General features: G+C 41.0%; 1 protein-coding gene and 1 long non-coding RNA gene across 8 annotated transcripts in view; one reads left to right on the forward strand and one right to left on the reverse strand.

Moving 5' to 3' along the window:
- Positions 1–3,831, forward strand: part of birc6 (baculoviral IAP repeat containing 6) — a 135,037-nt gene extending 131,206 nt beyond the window's left edge. For all 7 annotated transcript variants that reach the window (XM_079690602.1, XM_079690605.1, XM_079690603.1 and 4 more), the window contains 2 exons: positions 1,499–1,633; positions 2,643–3,831. In XM_079690602.1, coding sequence (XP_079546728.1) covers positions 1,499–1,633; positions 2,643–2,810 — 303 coding nt within the window. In that variant the 3' untranslated portion in view covers positions 2,811–3,831. The remainder of the gene's footprint in view (positions 1–1,498; positions 1,634–2,642) is intronic.
- Positions 3,495–10,734, reverse strand: LOC307045105. Its single transcript, XR_013809781.1, has 2 exons — positions 9,111–10,734; positions 3,495–4,746 (listed from the first exon to the last, which is right to left on the reverse strand). It is a non-coding gene; the product is annotated as an uncharacterized lncRNA (long non-coding RNA).
- Between the last annotated feature and the right edge of the window lie 10,549 nt (positions 10,735–21,283).

Genomic DNA, 21,283 nt, shown 5'->3' on the forward strand with positions numbered 1-21,283 from the left:
ACGTGTTGATTTCTATCAACGGGGGAGTACTTCAGGAAAGTCGATTGGGGTGGGGGGGGGGGGCTAGTGGAGTACTTCGTGACCACAGAGTGTGAACGTTGTGATCAGCTGTTTTAGCGCAGTTCTCGAGTGAAGGGGGGGGAGTCTCCCTCCGCAGCCGGTTGGCGTAGTTTTGGCACAATTCCGTTGTACAGACCGACGTTAACAGCAGCCCTGTCTGTGCACATGGAGACCGACTCTGTCGTCCGGTGATCTAACCGCCTTCTGGAAAAGCTTCACAAGTACGTCGGTACGCAAATGCGCTTCGTGACACAAGTGACGGTACGCATTTCAGATTATGCACATAACCTGTGTACCAGTTATGTGCGCCCCTGTACTACAGCAAAAGTATTCTCCGTCGGGACTTCCTGCAACAACACCACGCCGTTATCTTGATTCTGATTGGCCAGAAGACATTATCAAAGATGTTCGATTGAGAAGACGATCACTACGTGACAAAAGTTTTTTGTCAAAACCGTTTCTGGTCTTCGGTATTTCCAGACAAGTGGCTACTGAAATCAATCTTACTAACTGCTGTCTGTGCAATTCTCTGCGCGAGTTGGCGGACTTTATTTTGCTTACTTTAACATCATTTTTCATGGTGGGGCTAAGCCATTTCTTCGTATGGCTGTAGCCTACCCCAGCCATACCCTGGCGCTGCCACTGGTGGGATGTATGGGGCTGGCCATTCTGCACATGCGTTAAATGCGTTAAATATTTTAACGCAATTAATTCAAAAAATGTATTACTGCCGTTAACGCGATCATTTTGACAGCATTACTAAATACCAAAAGTTAAACGGCTACTGACCCTCCCCACATGGAGCCCTGGGAACCCCCCCCCTCTAAAGCACATGGCTGAACATAAGGTCAGGATGTGCTGCCATCTTTATGTTTCTTATCATGGCTTGTATGCACACTCCATGTCTGTTCAACTGTTCACCACACAACTGTGACCTTGAAGCATCCCTCTCACTGGGGCCCCCCCGCCCACATCACTGATTGTAACTTAGGGAGCACAGGGAGCGGGGGGTTGGGTGGGAGGAACATTGACAGAGGAGGAGATGGGAAGCCGCCCCAGAGTGGGATGAAGATGAAGAGAGAGGAGGAGATGTAGAGAGAGGAGGGAGATTAAAGCTCCACAGACCCTCTCTGCCTCCCCCCTGGTAACCAGTAAATCAGCAGTCGCCATAATAACTGATCCATCCCTCCCGCCTGGTGCCGTCAGGGCTCTGATCGTTTAGAGAGCAGACACTCAGTGTGTCAGTCTGGACTCCTGACGGGGGGGCATGTAGTTAATAAACATACATTGGAACATCCATTTGCTAGCAGACATTCAATAATTTCATAGTTTTTCAAAAGAAATGTTATTTTTACAGCTTTTATTATTATTTGATATATACACAGACACTTTATTTGTGCTGGCTATAGTTGATCAGTTCCCCGTCGTGTCTCTGCAGGTGATCCACAAACACTTCTACCTGAAGCGGGTGGAGATCATGTCTCAGTGTGAGGAGTGGATCGCTGACATCCAGCAGTACAGCAGCGACAAGAGGGTAGGCCGCACCATGTCCCACCATGCTGCTGCACTCAAGGTAATAATACATTTTATTTATAAAGGCGCAGTTCAATGCTCTCAAGGTTGCCGTACATGGTACACAAAACACTGGTAACGCCCTGAAATGACATTACATGTCACCTGTTAGACGCTTTTATCCAAAGCAACGTTCATACATTCAGTACTGTGGGCCCCACAGGAGCAATGTTGGGTGACGTGTCTTGCCCAGGGAACCAATAGTGCGCAATGTGTTGAAAATGCACAGTCGGTATTACGGGGTCTTAAGGGGCTTTTCCACTTCCTGTGTGAATATCTTCCACCTAAAGTCTACTCTGAAAGAGCCCTGCTAGTGAACAGCGGGGCAGGGGCTCTCTGCAGACCACCCTGGGTCACTCAGTAGCTCATAACATACACGGATACACACACACAATTAGCCCCACCCACAAACTGTGTGTCTGCAGTCTGCCTGGTGCTACATAGGCACATTTATCCTCACTGTGAACAATCCAGATGTCCCACAGCTGCAGGACCCTGAACACAACACTTTATACTCCTCTAATTGAGTTACCTTATTTCAAAGTCAAGTATAAGATCTGATGGACCTTTATTGATCCCCGTAGGGACACTAAGGTGTCATGGCATCAACAGAATTAAGGCAGAAACACTTGGAATAATAAGGATAGAAATAATAAGAATAAATATGTATTAACAGAATAAATAGAAAGAATTACATGAGTTAAACATTGAACAGGTGAATGTACATATATACAAATATGTAGGTTAAATACATATACACTATACTGTGTCTAACTTTATCAGGCAAGTACATATTTTGACCATGTCATAATTGTATGCATATTTTCTAACTGCAAGCTGCATTGGGGGGAGGGGGAGGCTGAACACCCTCCTCATCTTCAAATATTGTTGCCTTGTCCCCTCCTGTATTTACCTCATGCTTTGTTATTCTGTCACAGCATGTATCATGAAAGAGCTGTGCTTAATGTTTGGTGTAACATTAACCCCGCCCCCGTTCCCCCCCCCCACAGAGGCACACGGCTCAGCTCAGAGAGGAGCTCCTGAAGCTGCCCTGCCCCGACGGCCTGGAGCCCGACGGAGACAACTTCCCTGAACGCAGCACGGGCCTCAAAGAGCTGCCAGGCCCCCCCGACGCAGAGAAGCCGGGGGGCAGCCAGGACAGCGAGGGCCAGCTATGAGTCCACACCCCCCCCATCCATTCCCAGCATCACGTCCCCCCCTCCTCCCTCCTCATGATGATTATTACTCTCCAAAAGACTTGATGGCTTCAGAGCACAAGCCACCACTTTGTCAATATTTGTATGTAAAGATCTAATAGCAGATAGCGGGGGGGGATGTGGGAACCGTGAGACGAACTATGAAGTATGCTACGCCCTTATGAAAACAGTCAAAAAACTTTTATTTACCTGTAAAAGAGTGTAAACATTTTGTGCTTTTTCCAATTGTGAAATAACCACTGATTGGTATGTTATTAAACTTGTTTATGTATACATAATGGCAGAGAAGACATGACAGATTATATAAGGGAATGACCTTTTAGAGAAGAATGTTTACTGAATGTTAATTTCCTTTTTTCTTTTTGACTGTTAGAGCAAGATCAGTTGTAACCAAGGGTTTGGGTCATTCTTTAAGCAAACTATTTAAACATGAGAGAAAAGAGAACAGGATGTGATAAAACGCCCCGCCCGCCGGTCATCATTGCTTCTTCTGATTTCTCCAGGATCATACCGCTTTAATATCGGCTGATGGACACATTTTAATGCTATGTTATCCCTTTTACAGGCTCCAAATTAAAAAGCACCATTCTCTGGATAAACGTTTTGTTGCCTCTCAGAAATCTCCATGAGCTTTTTGCATCAACATGACTGTAGATCGTAAGACTGTCAGAGCATCATGGGAAATATATTCTGAAGGCTGGTGCATGTGTATGTGTGTTTTCTGTGCGTGTGCAACAACCCCCAGTGAGATACAGAGCTGTGATGTGCCTTTGATCTACACCATACCACCAAATACTCCAGAGTACCTTTACTGATTTCTTTGCTATTTCTACAAAATTAACGATTCTGCTCCATCTGACAAACTGCTTTGATCTTTTTTTATTATGTCAAACCTCAGAAAAAAAATGCACTTTCTATTTACTCACTCCTTAGAACAGTCACATTCTCCTTTTGCTAGGACATTAAATGGAGCTTGAAAGTACGGATTGATTGTGCGAATGATTCTTTCTGCGTGTCAACAAACATCAGATCTGTCGTCTCAACGACAGAGAGACAGGAAGTCCTGACAGACATCGAACATCTGAGCTAAATGTGGCCAGTTTAATGACTTAAAAGGTGGATCGTACAAGGTTGAAAGAAAATACACGACATCCATTTGCATTCAAATGTGTTATGAATGTTGTGGGATCAATCAGAATCCGAATTCCTTTATTGGTCCCACAGCGGGGACAATCACAGTGTGACAGCAAAAGTGGCAAAGCAATATTAAAGAGTAAGCTAACTTATTAAATATAGAGAAGAAAAGCACACTAATCATTTAATTAACAAATAATAAAGACAAATAAGTACACAAATATGGCTAAAGATTCATAGCAGCAATTCAAAATAAATAATAATAATAAAACTAATTGACAGTTACATATTACAGTGTTGGGACATTTATACAAAAGAAAAGTATGTATTTCACATAATTGCACAAAAAGTGAATGTTTCCTGGTAATGAAATCTGGGCTTCCTTTACCGTGAGGATTCTGTGCTTCGTGTTAAGGGTGGAAGACTAACAACTTCATATCTAGAAAGTGTTGACAAATTCACTTCTAAGATGTAGCTGTATAGTTTAAGAGGCTCTAAAACAAAGCTGCAGAGTGTTTGAGTCTCTGGTGACTCGGCAGGCTTCAGCTCCATTCTCTTTCTGCGGCCCCGGCCCTTCCTCCTGCCCACAGAAAGCGTCATAGGGGCAAGTGATGGAGAATGTAACCGCTGTATGGTCGTGAAAAGGAGAAATTGTCCAAAGCTGTTTTAGTAGCAGACTCAAACATGTGTTCTCTCCACTGGCCGCTCAGGGAGCTGCAGCTCTTCTGCACCACAGGGGTCCTGGTTCAGGCCCCCATTGGTCCTAGAATGAGAATTAGATCATATGTGAGTAGGGCTTTTATAGTGCAAGTGGATACAATTATACTTTTTTTTGCCTTTTTTTTTTTTTTTTAGATAAAGGATCCCAAATCAAATGTACACGGCTTGTATCTTTGCTAAAATGTTTGCGATTACATTCTTTAGACAAAAGCTTAAAAGGCCATAGAAGAGTTGCAAACATAATTGTTCCAATACTGAAACTCTATATTTCTACTCTGTGAATACCTGTTATTTATCCCTGATTGCACTTGAATGCTGCATTATTGTGAAGATTCAAGTTGGAATATATAATTATTATATAATTATATTATTATGCATTTCAGCTACAGAGGAGTAATACATGACTTCTGCAGCAGAGGAATCGGGCAGCTGTAAACTTAGTGCCAACATATTCCCTTTTCCTGGAGCTTTCTACAGCATCGTACACATCTGAATGGTGTTGTGTTTCTTAAGGTCTCTTAATATGAAGTTGACTCCCCTGGTGTCAAATCAAAATACTGTTATATACAGTGGGGCAAAAAAGTATTTAGTCAGCCACCAATTGTGCAAGTTCTCCTGCTTCAAAAGATGATAGAGGCCTGTAATTTTCATCCTAGGTACACCTCAACTATGAGAGACAGAATGGGGGGAAAGAATCCAGGAAATCACATTGTAGGATTTTTAATGAATTAATTGGTAAATTCCTCGGTAAAATAAGTATTTGGTCACCTACAAACAAACAAGATGTATGGCTCTCACAGACCTCTAACTTCTTCTTTATGAGCCTCGTCTGTCCTCCACTTGTTAACTGTACTAATGGCACCTGTTTGAACTCGTTATCAGTATAAAAGACACCTGTCCACAACCTCAAACAGTCACACTCCAAACTCCACTATGGCCAAGACCAAAGAGCTGTCAAAGGACACCAGAAACAAAATTGTAGACCTGCACCAGGCTGGGAAGACTGAATCTGCAATAGGTAAGCAGCTTGGTGTGAAGAAATCAACTGTGGGAGCAATTATTAGAAAATGGAAGACATACAAGACCACTGATAATCTCCACGCAAGATCTCACCCCGTGGGGTCAAAATGATCACAAGAACGGTGAGCAAAAATCCCAGAATCACACGGGGGGACCTAGTCAATGACCTGCAGAGAGCTGGGACCAAAGTAACAAAGGCTACCATCAGTAACACACTACGCCGCCAGGGACTCAAATCCTGCAGTGCCAGACGTGTCCCCCTGCTGAAGCCAGTACATGTCCAGGCCCGTCTGAAGTTTGCTAGAGAGCATTTAGATGATCCAGAAGAGGATTGGGAGAATGTCATATGGTCAGATGAAACCAAAATATAACTTTTTGGTAAAAACTCAACTAGACGTGTTTGGAGGAGAAAGAATGCTGAGTTGCATCCAAAGAACACCATACCTACTGTGAAACATGGGGGTGGAAACATTATGCTTTGGGGCTGTTTTTCTGCAAAGGGACCAGGACGACTGATCCGTGTAAAGGAAAGAATGAATGGGGCCATGTATCGTGAGATTTTGATTGACAACCTCCTTCCATCAGCAAGGGCATTGAAGATGAAACGTGGCTGGGTCTTTCAGCATGACAATGATCCCAAACACACCGCCCGGGCAACGAAGGAGTGGCTTCGTAAGAAGCATTTCAAGGTCCTGGAGTGGCTTAGCCAGTCTCCAGATCTCAACCCCATAGAAAATCTTTGGAGGGAGTTGAAAGTCTGTGTTGCCCGGCGACAGCCCCAAAACATCACTGCTCTAGAGGAGATCTGCATGGAGGAATGGGCCAAAATACCAGCAACAGTGTGTGAAAACCTTGTGAAGACTTACAGAAAACGTTTGACCTCTGTCATTGCCAACAAAGGGTATATAACAAAGTATTGAGATGAACTTTTGTTATTGACCAAATACTTATTTTCCACCATAATTTGCAGGTAAATTCTTTAAAAATCAGACAATGTGATTTTCTGGATTTTTTTTCTTCTCATTTTGTCTCTCATAGTTGAGGTATACCTAGGATGAAAATTACAGGCCTCTCTCATCTTTTTAAGTAGGAGAACTTGCACAATTGGTGGCTGACTAAATACTTTTTTGCACCACTGTATGTCAAAAAAATACCTGTAATTAATGTGACAAAAATAAGTAATGAGTAGGAAACGCATCATGACAAGAAGAAGAGTCCTGTGGAATGTTTTAAAATGTGATAGGAAAACAAAATAATATATTTGCCCAAATACTTTAAAATTCCTGACTGACATGCAGAGCGGAGACAACCCACCTGTTTCATAAAAAAAACACATGAGTTTTACAAATCCTTGATGGTGCAGATTTGACGGCCAGTGACTCCCTTAAACTAGGACGTTTTTATGTTGTCTCTTCTTTTTTCACCCTTAATATGTCGCACATAATAGGGCGGTGGTAGCGAAGTCCATAGGGGCTTGGCTTGGCAACTGGAAGGTCACCAGTTCAAGTCCCGGCAAGACCAAGTGCTACAGAGGTGTCCCTGAGCAAGGCACTCCCCAGGCGCCGTTCATAATGGCACACTGCTCCTAACACTAGCATGGGTCAGATGAAGAGAAACCATTTCGTTACATAGTACCTGTAGCCTACTGTGTAATGAAAATAAAAGTGAAAAAAAGGCCAGAGATTACATGAGGTGCAGCCCCCTTCAGACATTACTGCAGCAACCTCTGAGTTAGATGAGAAAAGGCATCGAAATGCCAGGTTACTAGTATTTATCATGTAAACAGGGAACATGAATAACCCGATCTCTCTGTGCTCATTTAAACACCATGATGTCCATGTGGAGACGCAGTCAGTGTGTTTTACTGGAGCCTCAGTTCGATAAGAGATTATTTTCTGAGTTCTTTAACTTAGGTACTCTCTCAAAATGGTAATGTGCATTATGTTTTAATTATACTTCTTATCATTCAGAAGATTTTTGTGTGTGTTTATGTTTTACTGAGTGCTTATAGGCAATTTCCATCCGAGTATTCAGTTAACTATTTATTTTCTGTGCACATTACATAATATTCTACCTACTAATGGGGCTTTGAGTCTTCAAAATGTCCAATGTCACAGACTGGGACTTACTTTAGAGTCAGTTGTATTTACATTCAGTATGACTTGTTATGATTCAATGTGAAAGAGTATACTGCTCAATAAATAATGATCACTTCACCACCTCTCTTGACATCTAGGCGCTTGAGAGTGAGTCAGAGGCAGAACACAGAGACATTGGAGAGAGGTTTCATTGCTGAGGTGAGTGATGAAAGGGAAATTACAGTTTAGAGTAAATTGTGATGTGGACTCTCATCCCAGAATTTTAAGGAAATCAGTGGGGATATTGAACAGGAAACATTTCAGTCAATATAGACTGAAGAGCAACATTTATTTGAACATTTAAGTCAATGATACCATTCCTAGGTGAACTTAACATCCGTATGGAGTCAGATCAGTCTCAATATTAATAAATGCTCACAGAAGGATTCACAAATGTATTTTGCGATTTATATATAAATGACTCTCCACAACAATATCTCTCAATGCACTCACAAATATTTATTGTTGTTTATAAATGTACAAAAAATGGGCATTTAAACTGCTTTTTATTAATTCAAAGACGGCTCTGAATTAATAATCAAATATGTTTCCTTTCTTTACTAGGACTGGATGAAATTACAAAATATTTTCCTCATGCTAGTATAGCCACATAAAAGTATCAAACCACCAGGAAATCTATATCTTTTTTTCGTGGGGGTTTTAACCCCCCGTTAAAAATGTCCCCCCCCCCCCCCCCCCCCCCCCCACATTCAGGATGCTTCCTACGCCCATACATGTGAATTATGCCATTATGAATTTTCAGTGCCGGTTATTATTGACGGCTCAGGGTTAACCCTTGGTGGTGCAGCCTGATGGCTACGTACACATACAGCAGAGGGACCCTTCAAAACTAAACAAACTACATCATATTTCCGTTTTTTGGTCTCAAGTCAAGACTAAACCTATGTTAAGCCGACAAAAGGCTCAGCCGTTCGATTCTGCAGATAACAGTAATAGTTGGTCTTTTCAATATTTAATCTTAAAAATAATTTGTCCTCCAAAATAATGACAGGGCTGATGGTGTTTTGGGGACAAAGTATCCCCTGCTTGTGTTCGTAGCCGTGCTAAAGCTGTGACACGTTCAGGGACCTGTGGGAGAGAGGAGCATTGTATCTAACAGGCTAAAGCTCAGGGTGTTGTTATATCCTGACAGATTGATACATTTTCTCTCCCTTCATCCACTCTTTCATTGATAATAGGGGATATATGGTCATGGCTGTAGCCCAGGAAATGAAATTGAAGAGCTTACTCTCGATCCGATTTGAAGCAGCTCACGCAGAAAGCCTCCAGTTGTCAGGGTTCATACTTTAGAGATTCTCCTCGACACTCTTCCAGAGGCCTGTACTACGAAGCAGGATTTTCGCTTAGCCGGCTAACTTCAGGGAAAACTCTGGGTTTCCAGTCCTACGACGCTGGTTCTCTTTTTAGCAGGCTAGATCTCCATGGTAACTTATGCTGAGCGGCTAACCTGCCCCGGAGTAGGGGGTATACTATGAAGCAGGATTTTCGTTTAGCAAGATAACTTCTGGGATTTCCGGTACTACGAAGCTGATTCACTTTTTAGCGGGCTAGATCTCCATTGTGACTTATCCTGGGACCTAGTCTGTGCTCCGAAGCAGGATAGGTTCCAGGATAAGAGATCAACACAGTGAAAGCACCACGCCTGCTGACTAATCAGAGTTCAGTGTGCGGAGGAAATACAGTTTAAACTTCCGTTGCAGGAAATTCGGCCGGTGTCGGTACCATATGTGTTCGGGGTACCATATGTGTTCGGGGGCCGTCTCTTACCAATGACGTCACGCATTGTACGCATTGTGTTTGGCTGTACGGTAATTTACCCAGGGGTGCTCGGGGGCAAATCACATCTACAGATTATGACGAACCGAATTGAAGTATTCCTTTACTCCTAGCGTGTGAAAATGTTTGTGAAAAACATGTAAAAAAAACATGAAAACGGAGCAATGGCTGTACGCCATTGGCTGTACGGCAACTCAAGAGGACCATCATACACGGTCAAATTCCGAACATTTAAACATAGCCTACACTTCATTCTTTACTTTTTCCGTTATTATATGTAGAAGATATTACTTTTTTCTCCGTCATGTTGTTTCCATAGCTACAACTTCAAACAGGAAGTTAACCTAAATTACATTTAAGACACTGCAACGAAAGTAACAAAAACAATGTAAAATCCTTTTCCGTTTCACATCACACAAATTGGGTTATTTACATAATTATGTTTACACTGTCGATTGTTATTTTTGGGGGACACACGACACATCAAATCACATTTCCACATCAAGCCGAAGCTAATTAGAATATTTTTGACTGCCTAGCCTGCGGGGAAATTGGTGTGCCCTATCACCATAAGAGTGAGAGTGAAAACAGCTTAACGGAAGGCTTTGTTCCGTTTAAAGCCGTAACGTTACACATTATGATTATTATGAGTAGCAGCGGTTCACAATGCGTGACGTCATTGACGTCATGACGACGTGACGTCATTGGTAAGAGACGGACCCCGAAAACATATTGTACCCCGAACCCATGCCCCGAACACATATGGTACCGACACAGGCCAAAATCACCGACTGTGTGAATGTAAAAATGAATAGAATATCAGCTCCCATCTTCAGAGCAATCGGACTATTATAACTATTATTATACTATTATGTTAAGAAAGCTTAATTAAATATCTGCCACAACATAAGTAACATTACGTAGCCTACAGTCCGCGGCACTGTGAGTGCAGACGTCGATGTGTCCCATTATCATTCATATCACATCATAATGTATCATATTTCCTTATCTGAGTCAGCCGAGCCGTATCTGGCCGTGTGACAAGAGAAGCCCCTCACTGCAGTGCGCAGTACCACACGCCCCTCCTTCTCAACCTCAAGATCGCCCCTCCTTCTCAACCTTTGAGACACGTGACGGGACGGCCCCTCCTTCTCAACCTTTGAGGCACGTGACGAGCTTCACTGATGACGGGTTGCATCCTGTTTCCGGGGTAGCAGTACTCTTCCCTTCCTTCAATCTAACCCTTCCCTTCCCCCCATCCTAACCCTAACCACTCCCTACCTTTTTACCTAATCCTAATCTTCCTTCCTCCCTCCCAAACCTAAACCCCAAAACCTCTCCTACTGTAAGAAATTAAAATCAATGTTGATATGACGTAATTTAAATTAAATACAGGGTTTTAATATAAAGCAGTTTTATTCTGAAAAAACCGGAAGTTCACACTAACTATTAACTTAACATTTTTATTCTGAAAATTCTTCATTTCCGGTTGGCATTAGCATTTGGCTAACGTTTCGAAAACCGTGAATTGAAGGTGAAATGACATGTGATGTTGCACACTAAACACACTGGGATTAACACTCATTTATTGACGCTGAATTAAGGTTTATCAGGGAATGTTTAAATAACCAGAGACATCAGAATGATATATATATTAATAATATAAGATATAATATGTTACTTTTGTGACTGGGTAAGTACACCACACGGGAGTCGGGACGTCACGTGCCTCAAAGGTTGAGAAGGAGGGGCTTCCTGTCACGTGTCTCAAAGGTTGGGAAGGTGGGGCGTCCTGTCACGTGCTCAAAGGTTGAGAAGGAGGGGCGATCTTGAGGTTGAGAAGGAGGGGCCTGTGGTACTGCGCACTGCAGTGAGGGGTACTACTGTAACACTTACAGTGTCACATGTATACTGTATGCAGAAGTATTATTTTAAGCAACACATTAAGTTGAAGAAACACTCGAGTCAAATGTAATTAAAGTCAGATCCAGACGGGGCAGTGATATCATAAACCTGTTAATGTACACATTCAAACACTTTTTCTTTTACCATTTTTTATCCTGGACAAAGTGTTTAAGTCAAGTGTAAAACGCAAATACGCTAAATATTTTTCACAAATAAAAAAAAGATCTGTGAATATCTTTCGATCAGGCATTTGTGAATCAATTTTGTATTTGTCGACCAAAAATGCGCTTGCGGATCTCAAATCTCTGCTCACAGATCTCACATTTTTGCTTGTGGATTGTCTTTTTACACACACGGAGTTTTGAGACATACTTTCCGCCGGTCTCGGCTAAAATCTACTGGTGTCCCTCGGTTATTTTCGGAAACCACGTGATGGCCTGCTGATGACGACACTTCCACATGAAAGTAAGAGCATGATGGTTTGTTTAATACTGTTTTTTTTATTATAATGAACAGCGGAACGTTAGATGCATTCTTTATCACCATCACCATCACCATCATCATCATCATCATCATGTTATAGTGATACAATTAGTTTGTGTTAGTTTTGGTTCAATATATATCGAGCACTTTCGTTGATGTTGAATACAGGCTATACGCCACTTTCGGATCCCAGGGGGAGCAGCTGGCAGCGAAGCAGCCCAGATAAAACTCTTTCTTCATTGTTTGTTGTGTATTCAGTCAAGCGGGTCAAAGTTACAAAGCACTTCACATTTTATTAATCTGCCTAGTTTTACCTTACCAGTGCAGTGGTAAGGTAATCTGTAGAAAAGCACCGTATTTAGGTCAGCCTTCATAGTAAGGCTACATGAAATGTTATAATATTCATTGTGTCCTTTCTACTTTATGCATATTCCTGTCTATTGCTTTCATTTGTATTTAATGTTATTGTGTTTATACTTGTTTCCACACATTTCACAATTTGGGATGAATGAAGTATCTATCTATATATGATATCTATCTATCTATCTATCTATCTATCTATCTATCTATCTATCTATCTATCTATCTATCCATCCGTCTATCTATCTACCTGTCTGTCTGTCTGTCTGTCTGTCTGTCTGTCTGTCTGTCTGTCTGCCTGTCTGTCTGTCTAGTATTAAACAAACCATCATGCTCTTACTTTGAAATCATGCGGAAATGTCGTCATCAGCAGGCCATCACGTGGTTTCCGAAAATAACTGAGTGACACGAGTAGATTTTAGCCGAGACCGGCGGAAAATATGTCTTAAAATTCCGTGTGTGTAAAAAGACATCCACAAGCAGAGATTTGAGATCCACAAGCAGAGATTTGAGATCCGCAAGCGCATTTTTGGTCGACAAATACAAAATGGATTCAGAAATGCCTGATCGAAAGTTGTAAATGTTAGAGATATTCACAGATCTTTTTTTTATTTGTGAAAATATTTAGCGCATTTGCAGATCCGTTTTACACTTGCAAAATTATTTGTGAGCTTGCAAATCTTTTAAATGCATTTGTGGATGGTGTTTTACATTTCCACATCACATATTTACACACAAATTATTTTTATGTTCACACAAATAATTATGAGACACATCATACTGGGTCATGACGTCACCGTTTACATCGCTGAATTGCTCCCCAACGGCGCTCACAATAACAACGGGGGACTGCGTCGGGTCGAAGATCGTGTTGCTTTTAATGATACGAAGTCAGATTAAATAGTCGTAGGACAGTTTAGCGAGAGCGCGTATGTTTTGGATTAGGCCAACCGGCTAACTCAAACATATCCAGGTTAGGTTGAACCAGCTTCGTAGTACAGGCCTCAGGTGTAGCTTTGAGTAAAATATGTCTCAAGTGAGAACGTTTCTAGTGTGTTCTTCCTAATCAGAATCGTTTTGTATTACCATGTCATTTTACACATAGGAGGAAGACAAAGAAAGATGGCAAATATGATATTCAAAGTGGAGAGGCCTGCAGAGATGCGTGGAGCAGAGATGTGCAACATGTGTAGGATTCAGATTGTTAAAAGATATTGTTTGTGCATATTGTGCATGAATGTACCATTCTCCCCCCTCCCCATGAAGTATTTCACAGCATGCAGCCCCCTCTGCTCCGTCTGTTAATGTGGCTTTCACACCAGCGCTTTTCCCTTTCTAGCTCCGAGCTAGAGCTTTTCTGGTTCAGTTCCGGTTTCCCTTTTCTGCTCCCGCTCTGTTCACACCGCCCAGAGCCCGACTGGTGCTGCCGCTGCTGCGTCATGACGTCACCGTTTACATCGCTGATTTGCTCCCCAACGGCGCTCACAATAACAACGGGCGACTGCGTCGGGTCGAAGATCGGACAGTGTTTCCCCTATATACAAATAGTGGCGGCGCAGCGCCGCTGCTGAAATATGAGCGTCGCTGCTAGGGGGCGCCAGCCAGGTACCAAAAAAATGTTTTCATTGTTTGTTATGTGGATTTGTAGTATTTGTGTTACTGTATGTTCAATAAAGGTCTATTTTTGCTAAATCTTGAGACATTGCCACTGTATGTACTAGGCAGGGCCAATTTCTGGCATAGGCGACACAGGTGGTCGCCCAGGGAGCCAGATCTGGGGGGCGCTGTGCTGGTAGCTCTGGGAGGGAAAAAACATTTTTGACCGTTGGCGCTCATCCAAATGTTCGGCCTTGATGTAACAACATTCATAATTTAGTAAATGTAACACCCTTTTCACCCCGGTTACACGTTTAATTTGCCCTGTACGGTGGGCGCTGTAAGTGATGAAAGTGGGGGATGTTGGCTTATCAGGCGCCCGCAGCTCACAGCCAAAGTGCGAGTTACGTCCCAACTAGGGGAAGAGGAATGCAACACACACCAGTATGGAATTGGTATTAATTATAAGTGTTTATTTAAAACAGCTGTGAACAAAATGGCAGGCAAGCAGCCTGAAACAACCAAAAGGGCCAAAAGGGCACAGGTTGAGAAATAACCAACTAAAGGAGGACTCAAAAAGGGGAGTCTAAAGACATACAGGGAAAATAAATACTATACTAAATAAAGAACAAAACAAAACCTCACTCTAAAAGTGGTACAACTAACACAGAGAATCTATACAACACCACAACTAAACTACAGGCAACCGTCACCGAATCCTAAACTATTCTAAACACTAACTAAGCTACTCTACACTCTAACTAACCACACAAGTTTAACCCCAGAACAGAGAGCAAGTAGCGAGAGGCATCTGTCCACATACAGAGCCTCCAGAATGAGGATTGTCCCCAAGCTTTGTAGTCATCTCCAGCAGGTGTGCGCCGGCTGTGCGCTGCGATTGGAGTGCTCCAATCGCAATCTTCAGGAGGCGGACCAGGAGATGGGAGCCAATACCGGGAGGGCAACCGCACAGCTCATTTACATAGAACACACAGCTGAAAACACTCAGACGATCAGGAAGGCAGCAGCCGTAACAGTGTGGTAGCGAGAGAGCGAGCAAGGGAGAGGGCGCACCGGTACCGGCGCTGTTGTTATTAGAATCTGGTGCGAGCTGCGCTAACGGATATAAGAAGTAGATGTTTCTACAACCAGGGTGGAGGAGAGCTTTCCTGTCAGACTGAGAGGCTCAGTGAGGTAAAGGACTCTCTGAGTATTTAGATAGTTAATTTTAGCCTAAGTTATCTCAGTGGGTCTCAAACGTTTTGACCACAAATTATGTAAACACATATTTCCAAGGCACTCCTTTATAATTATTAGGATAAATAAAAACAGGTTTGAAATCATTCCAATGTATACTATAGGAAAGTAAACCAAAAATATAGTTTAAAGTTGGAGAGATACAAAAATATGCATAAATAAATAAATGTTAACTGGGTAAAATAAGATATGAATGAACAACAAAAATAAAATAAGCTACATTTATTTGTTATTGGCTATGGTAGGTTATTGGTTATGTTCACATACTTATTTGATTATTAAAATGTAAACCGATCTTTTTCATATGGGCGTTTTAGAGTTGTGCCCCCTAGATCTGGGGCCATATTCACAAAGGATCTTAGGGCTAAAAGTAGCTCCTAACTGGCAAATTTAGGAGAAACTCCTAAACATAATGGGCGTGTAAGTCTTACATTTAAGACTCCTAATTTTATTCACTAAGAGCAATTCACAAAGTATTTTAGGCCTAAAAGTAGCACCTAAGTTTAGGAGAGCTTAAAAGTCCTCGAGAGGACTCCTAACTCAGTAACTAGGTCTAACTAGGTCTCAGCGGCTTTGTGAATAACTTTTAAGAAAAAACTCATACGTAAAATGTTTTACCGCGAGTTAGGAGCACTCCTAGCGGTAAGATAACATGCTTTGTGAATACGGCCCCAGGTCTCTAGTAATTCTGTGCTCAAAGTGCACCAGATTGAAGCATTTTACTGTAAAATGTTCAAAAGAAAATCTTCCTGGGGGACATACGCCCGGACCCCCCTAGAGGATGTGACGTCCACCCCCCAATTCAAACATGTTCATACAATACTGAAAACATTTGAAGCCATTTTGACGTCTATTACCTATGTCAATAAGTTTCTGTTTTTGCAGTGTATTTGTCTTTTGTAGAGATTTTTCATTTATTCTTTACATATAAAATGTCGCCTAAAATCTCACCTAGGGCAGCAAATTGTCCAGAACCGGCCCTGGTACTAGGCTTCAAGAGCCTTTCTTGTGCTGACACATAGAAATAAATCGGCGGGGCGCGCTTCGCACGTGCACACACTAAAAAATTCCACCTGCTCCGTGCTCACATTATGCTGGGCCCACGTGCCTTAGCACCGCTGCTATGACTCCATCCTAGGGGAAACACTGGATCGTGTTGCTTTTAATCATACGAAGTCAGATTAAATAAAATAACGACTTCTCCAGGCTTATACTTTTCTCCAGAGTGCCGTGGTTCATTGTTTATTTATGTGTTTCAGCCGCATTTACCGACCGCTGCAGTGCTGCTCGTCCACTGGAGTTTATTCTCCCGTTAGCTCCGGGTTAGCTAATACTTTAGAGCGGCCTCTCTAAAGTATTCACTGTCTGGCTGTCACACAAGCAGCTGATACATATCCCCAATTCCCCTTAAGTGAATGTGTGTCAGTCTGAATTGACGCTGTTTGGCATCACAACGCTGTTATTAAAGTGTCTCTGGTATAAAATGGGTGATGTTAGTATAGCAACCGAAGGTAAACTGACTACTTGCTATTGCTATCCTATTGTGGCATAAGCCGTTTTCTACAGGCATATTTTACCGGCGTATTTTTCATTATGATTCTACTTGTGCAGCCCATGTATTGATTCCATCCGATAGCTGCTATAATACAAAACAAAACGTCTGCCTCTCTCCACAATGATCAATAACAGCAAACGTATGGTCAAAGTAAGGTACAAATAATCAATAATCAACTCCTGAACAAAAACAAAAAGCCGGCGTTTTATCCAGTTTGTACACAACGATGGAGAAACTTAACAAGCAGCAGTGGTCCACTGAAGAGACCAGCTACCTACTGGTAATCTGGTCTTCTGAAGAGGTACAGAGGAAGCTGGAGCACAATCGGCCATTGTTGTTGTTGTCGGTGTCAGCATGGTGTCAGCTGTGAGGGGTTTCCGCGCGGTTTGGCTTTATGAAGCAGGCACGCAAACAGTTACGTCATGACGCAAACGATGACGCAATGACGCAGCACCAGTCGGACTCTTGGCAGTGTGAAAAGAGCCGGAGCTAAACCGAAGAACCTGTTCTGAACCTGAAAAGCTCTAGCACGGAACTTCAACCGGAGTTGCGTTGGTGTGAAGGAGGTGAGAGCCGGCGCCGCTGCGGTGTGAACAGGAAAAAACTGTACTTTTCAGGCTCCAGCTTCGAGCCGGAGCTGAAAACGCGGAGCACTTTCACACATATCTGTGTTTTCCACATAATGCAACCCAGTCTCATGGCATTTCGTGTTCACTAACACGATTTTTTATCTGTTGATTCGTGTTCACCAACACAATTTCCCCCTTTTTTTCGTGTTGCACAGCACGATTTTAAAAGCAATGTATTTCTATTGGTAGTCTCACGGCATTACGTGTTATAGGAAGACCGGAAGCTGTGTGGTTCATAAAAACATGTTCTTACTCAATATCAAGCCACAATTATTGCTTTTATTTTAATTCGTATAATTTCTGACTTTTGTTGCCGTCTGTGAGGAAAATAAATGTGGCTCAGTGCCTCAGAATACTGAAATCCGTATTTTTTAAATCTTTTTTTCCTTCTAATTTGTTATTCTTTTCAAAATAACACACTCTTATTTACTCACCAATAACACACAATTATCCTTGTTTTTATTTATTTGTTTAATTCCATAATTTCAGGCTTTTTTGGTGTCTGTCAGGAACTGAATTTCAAAATAAAAATAACCGGAAACAGACGTAAGCATTTCGAGTGATTACCCAAGATCCTCAGCTATGGTTTAAGCTCGCTGATTCGATGTTTTAGCCGCAATGCATGTTGGGATTTGGTGTTTATATGATATGAAATCGGAAAAACATTTTAAAAGAATAAAATAATACTTAATTCCGAGTGTTCTTGCTTTTCTCTTTGAAAGTCATCACATAACGGCATTGTAATACACGGTTCGGCTGCATTACATATTACAGATCTGCCGTAGTTCTTTATTTATAGAGCCCTGATGAGAAGTCCTTTGGAAAAACTGGAAGAAATGCCGCCGAAACTGAATACTTGACGTGAATCATAAATATATCAACAATTAAACAACATCTTCAATTTCTCTTCACACAATACGTCTCCTCGCAGTATCAACCCTAATTCGGCTGACTTTTACATTTGATCTAATTGATAGATAGGTTATATTTACACCATAACGGTGCACAGCTGATATAAAAGGACTTGTAGTTTTTAAAGATATTACTGATTTTCTTTGAATATAAGAATGTAAATACTGAGTCTGAAATAGTATAGCAATATGCTGTAAAATTATGTGAAAGCATGAATAAAACTACACATCTTCAGATGTTGTACACATACATAAGTGTCCTACACTAATAATACAAAGTTATTATGGCTGTGTGTACCTTGTGTGCACCGCCTAGTGGTTAAAGCATGTTATTGAATTATTGTTTTTATGTGTTATATTTGATTAAAACAATTTTAAGAGTACATACTTTCAAAGGGGGAAAGTAGAAGGTCAATGATAGAAATATAGAATATAAAAAATCAAGAAGATACTGTAAGTGATCTCTACAATAAAACAGTTTAGTGCAGGATGTACAAAGATATTAATAGGAGGATGTGCAAAACAGAAAAACGAATTAACCTTTATTCAAACATTAAATAATACTTTAGATTAAGGTCTTCTTTTAAATAACAAAAAAGTACTTCACGTCTAATATATTGCTTTCCTGCAATGTTAACTATGTTGAAGCACTTATTTTAACTGATATTATACATATGAATTATACTCTTATGCATGTAGATAGTATCAGAAATATGCAGAATATGACAGTTTAATGGTGGAGGTATACACACATAATATTGATAATGCGCTGTTGAGGAACCTGTGACCCAAGATTTTCATTCATTGCATACACAGTTGTATATGATATGTCAATAAACCTTTGAAAATCTTGAAATCTTGAAAGGGATGTCCAAAATAGCCATAATAAACAGTCTTTAATGAACTATTAGTAGAGAATGACGAGTAATGAATATACTTTATTTCTCGTTTCCATTCATGTCAATTGCAGATAAATGTTTAGTCTTCTCAAGCATCAACTATCAAATATCTCTCCTGATTGTTGGCACTTGACAATCACCTTCCCTGAATTTTACTCAGGTGTAACCAAAGTCTAATTTAAGGGTTGTTTATATTTCACATCATTAATCAGAATCTGCAAAGTAACTCAAATAAGTGTAGTGGAGTAAAAATACCAGGTTAACCTCTGAATTGTAGTGGAGTAGAATTACAAAGTAACAATGAGCCGTCATGTGGGTATATATTAATACTGCGCATTATGGACACAAGTGATTTTCACCCATTTATTAATTATATGTTTTACATTTGATAACACCAATGTCATGGCAACTTCTAATTGTGGGAAAAACGAAAACGTTCAGTAGCGACGTCCCATAGAACATTTTGCGAAACACAATAGTCAGCATGTATAGTTCTGGGGGGTCGTTCGATTCCAGTTTTGGATAGTCTGGCGTGGTTTTGTTCCATTTCAAACAGCTGTTTGACGCTCGGCGTAACCTTGGCGCACTGCCACTCCAACATCCAATCCCAGAGTTTGAAGGTTAATCACGGGGACTGTAGTCCTAAACGATAGCTGGGGATTATGGGTAGTGTAGTGTCTTCGGCCATCCTAAACTACTAGAGGCCTACGTCTGTTTCCGGTTATTTTTATTTTGAAATTCAGATCCTAACGGACGCCAAAAAAGCCAGAGATTATGGAAATAAACCAATAAATAAAAACAAGGATAATTGTGTGTTATTGTTGAGTAAATAACAGTGTTTTATTTTGAAAAGAATAACAAATTAGAAGGAAATAATAACTTTGTATTATTAGTTTAGGACACTTATGTATGTACAACATCTGAAGATGTGTAGTTTTATTCGTGCTTTCACATAATTTTACAGCATATTGCTATACTATTTCAGACTCAATATTTACATTCTTATATTCAAAGAAAATCAGTAATATCTTTAAAAACTACAAGTCCTTATATATCAGCTGTGCACCGTTATGGTGTAAATGTAACCTATCTATGAATTAGATCAAATGTAAAAGTCAGCCGAATTAGTGTTGATACTGCGAGGAGACGTATTGTGTGAAGAGAAATTGAAGATGTTGTTTAATTGTTGATATATTTATGATCCACGTCAAGTATTCAGTTTCGGCGGCATTTCTTTCAGTTTTTCCAAAGGTCTTCTCATCAGGGCTCTATAAATAAAGAACTACGGCAGATCTGTAATATGTAATGCAGCCGAACCGTGTATTACAATGCCGTTATCTGATGACTTTCAAAGAGAAAAGCAAGAACGCTCGGAATTAAGTATTATTTTATTCTTTTAAAATGTTTTTCCGATTTCATATCATATAAACACCAAATCCCAACATGCATTGCGGCTAAAACATCGAATCAGCGAGCTTAAACCATAGCTGAGGATCTTGGGTAATCGCTCGAAATGCCTACGTCTGTTTCCGGTTATTTTTATTTTGAAATTCAGTTCCTGAAGGGCGCCAAAAAAGCCTGAGATTATGGAATTAAACAAATAAATAAAAACAAGGATAATTGTGTGTTATTGGTGAGTAAATAAGAGTGTGTTATTTTGAAAAGAATAACAAATTAGAAGGAAAAAAAGATTACAAAAAATACAGATTTCAGTATCCTGAGGCTCTGAGCCCAATTTCTTTTCCTCACAGATGGCAACAAAAGTCAGAAATTATACGATTTAAAATGAAATGGTATTTCATATCCTGAATACATGATAACAGGGTGGGTGGGGGGCGGGGGGGGGGGGGGCTTTAAAACTTAAACCTACAGCAGGAGAGATTTGAAACCACATTATATCTACTGCCCTCTCTTGGAACGCCTTTATTCTTTATGCCATTCATTTCTTTTCAGCCAAGGAGCTTCCATCGTCCAGCAGGGATCCCTGAAGAACCTGAGGGGACTTTAGGCGCTTTCACACCGCAGTACTT

This window comes from Notothenia rossii (assembly GCF_949606895.1).
Source record: "Notothenia rossii genome assembly, chromosome: 6".
In the NCBI taxonomy this organism is placed as follows: domain Eukaryota; kingdom Metazoa; phylum Chordata; class Actinopteri; order Perciformes; family Nototheniidae; genus Notothenia; species Notothenia rossii.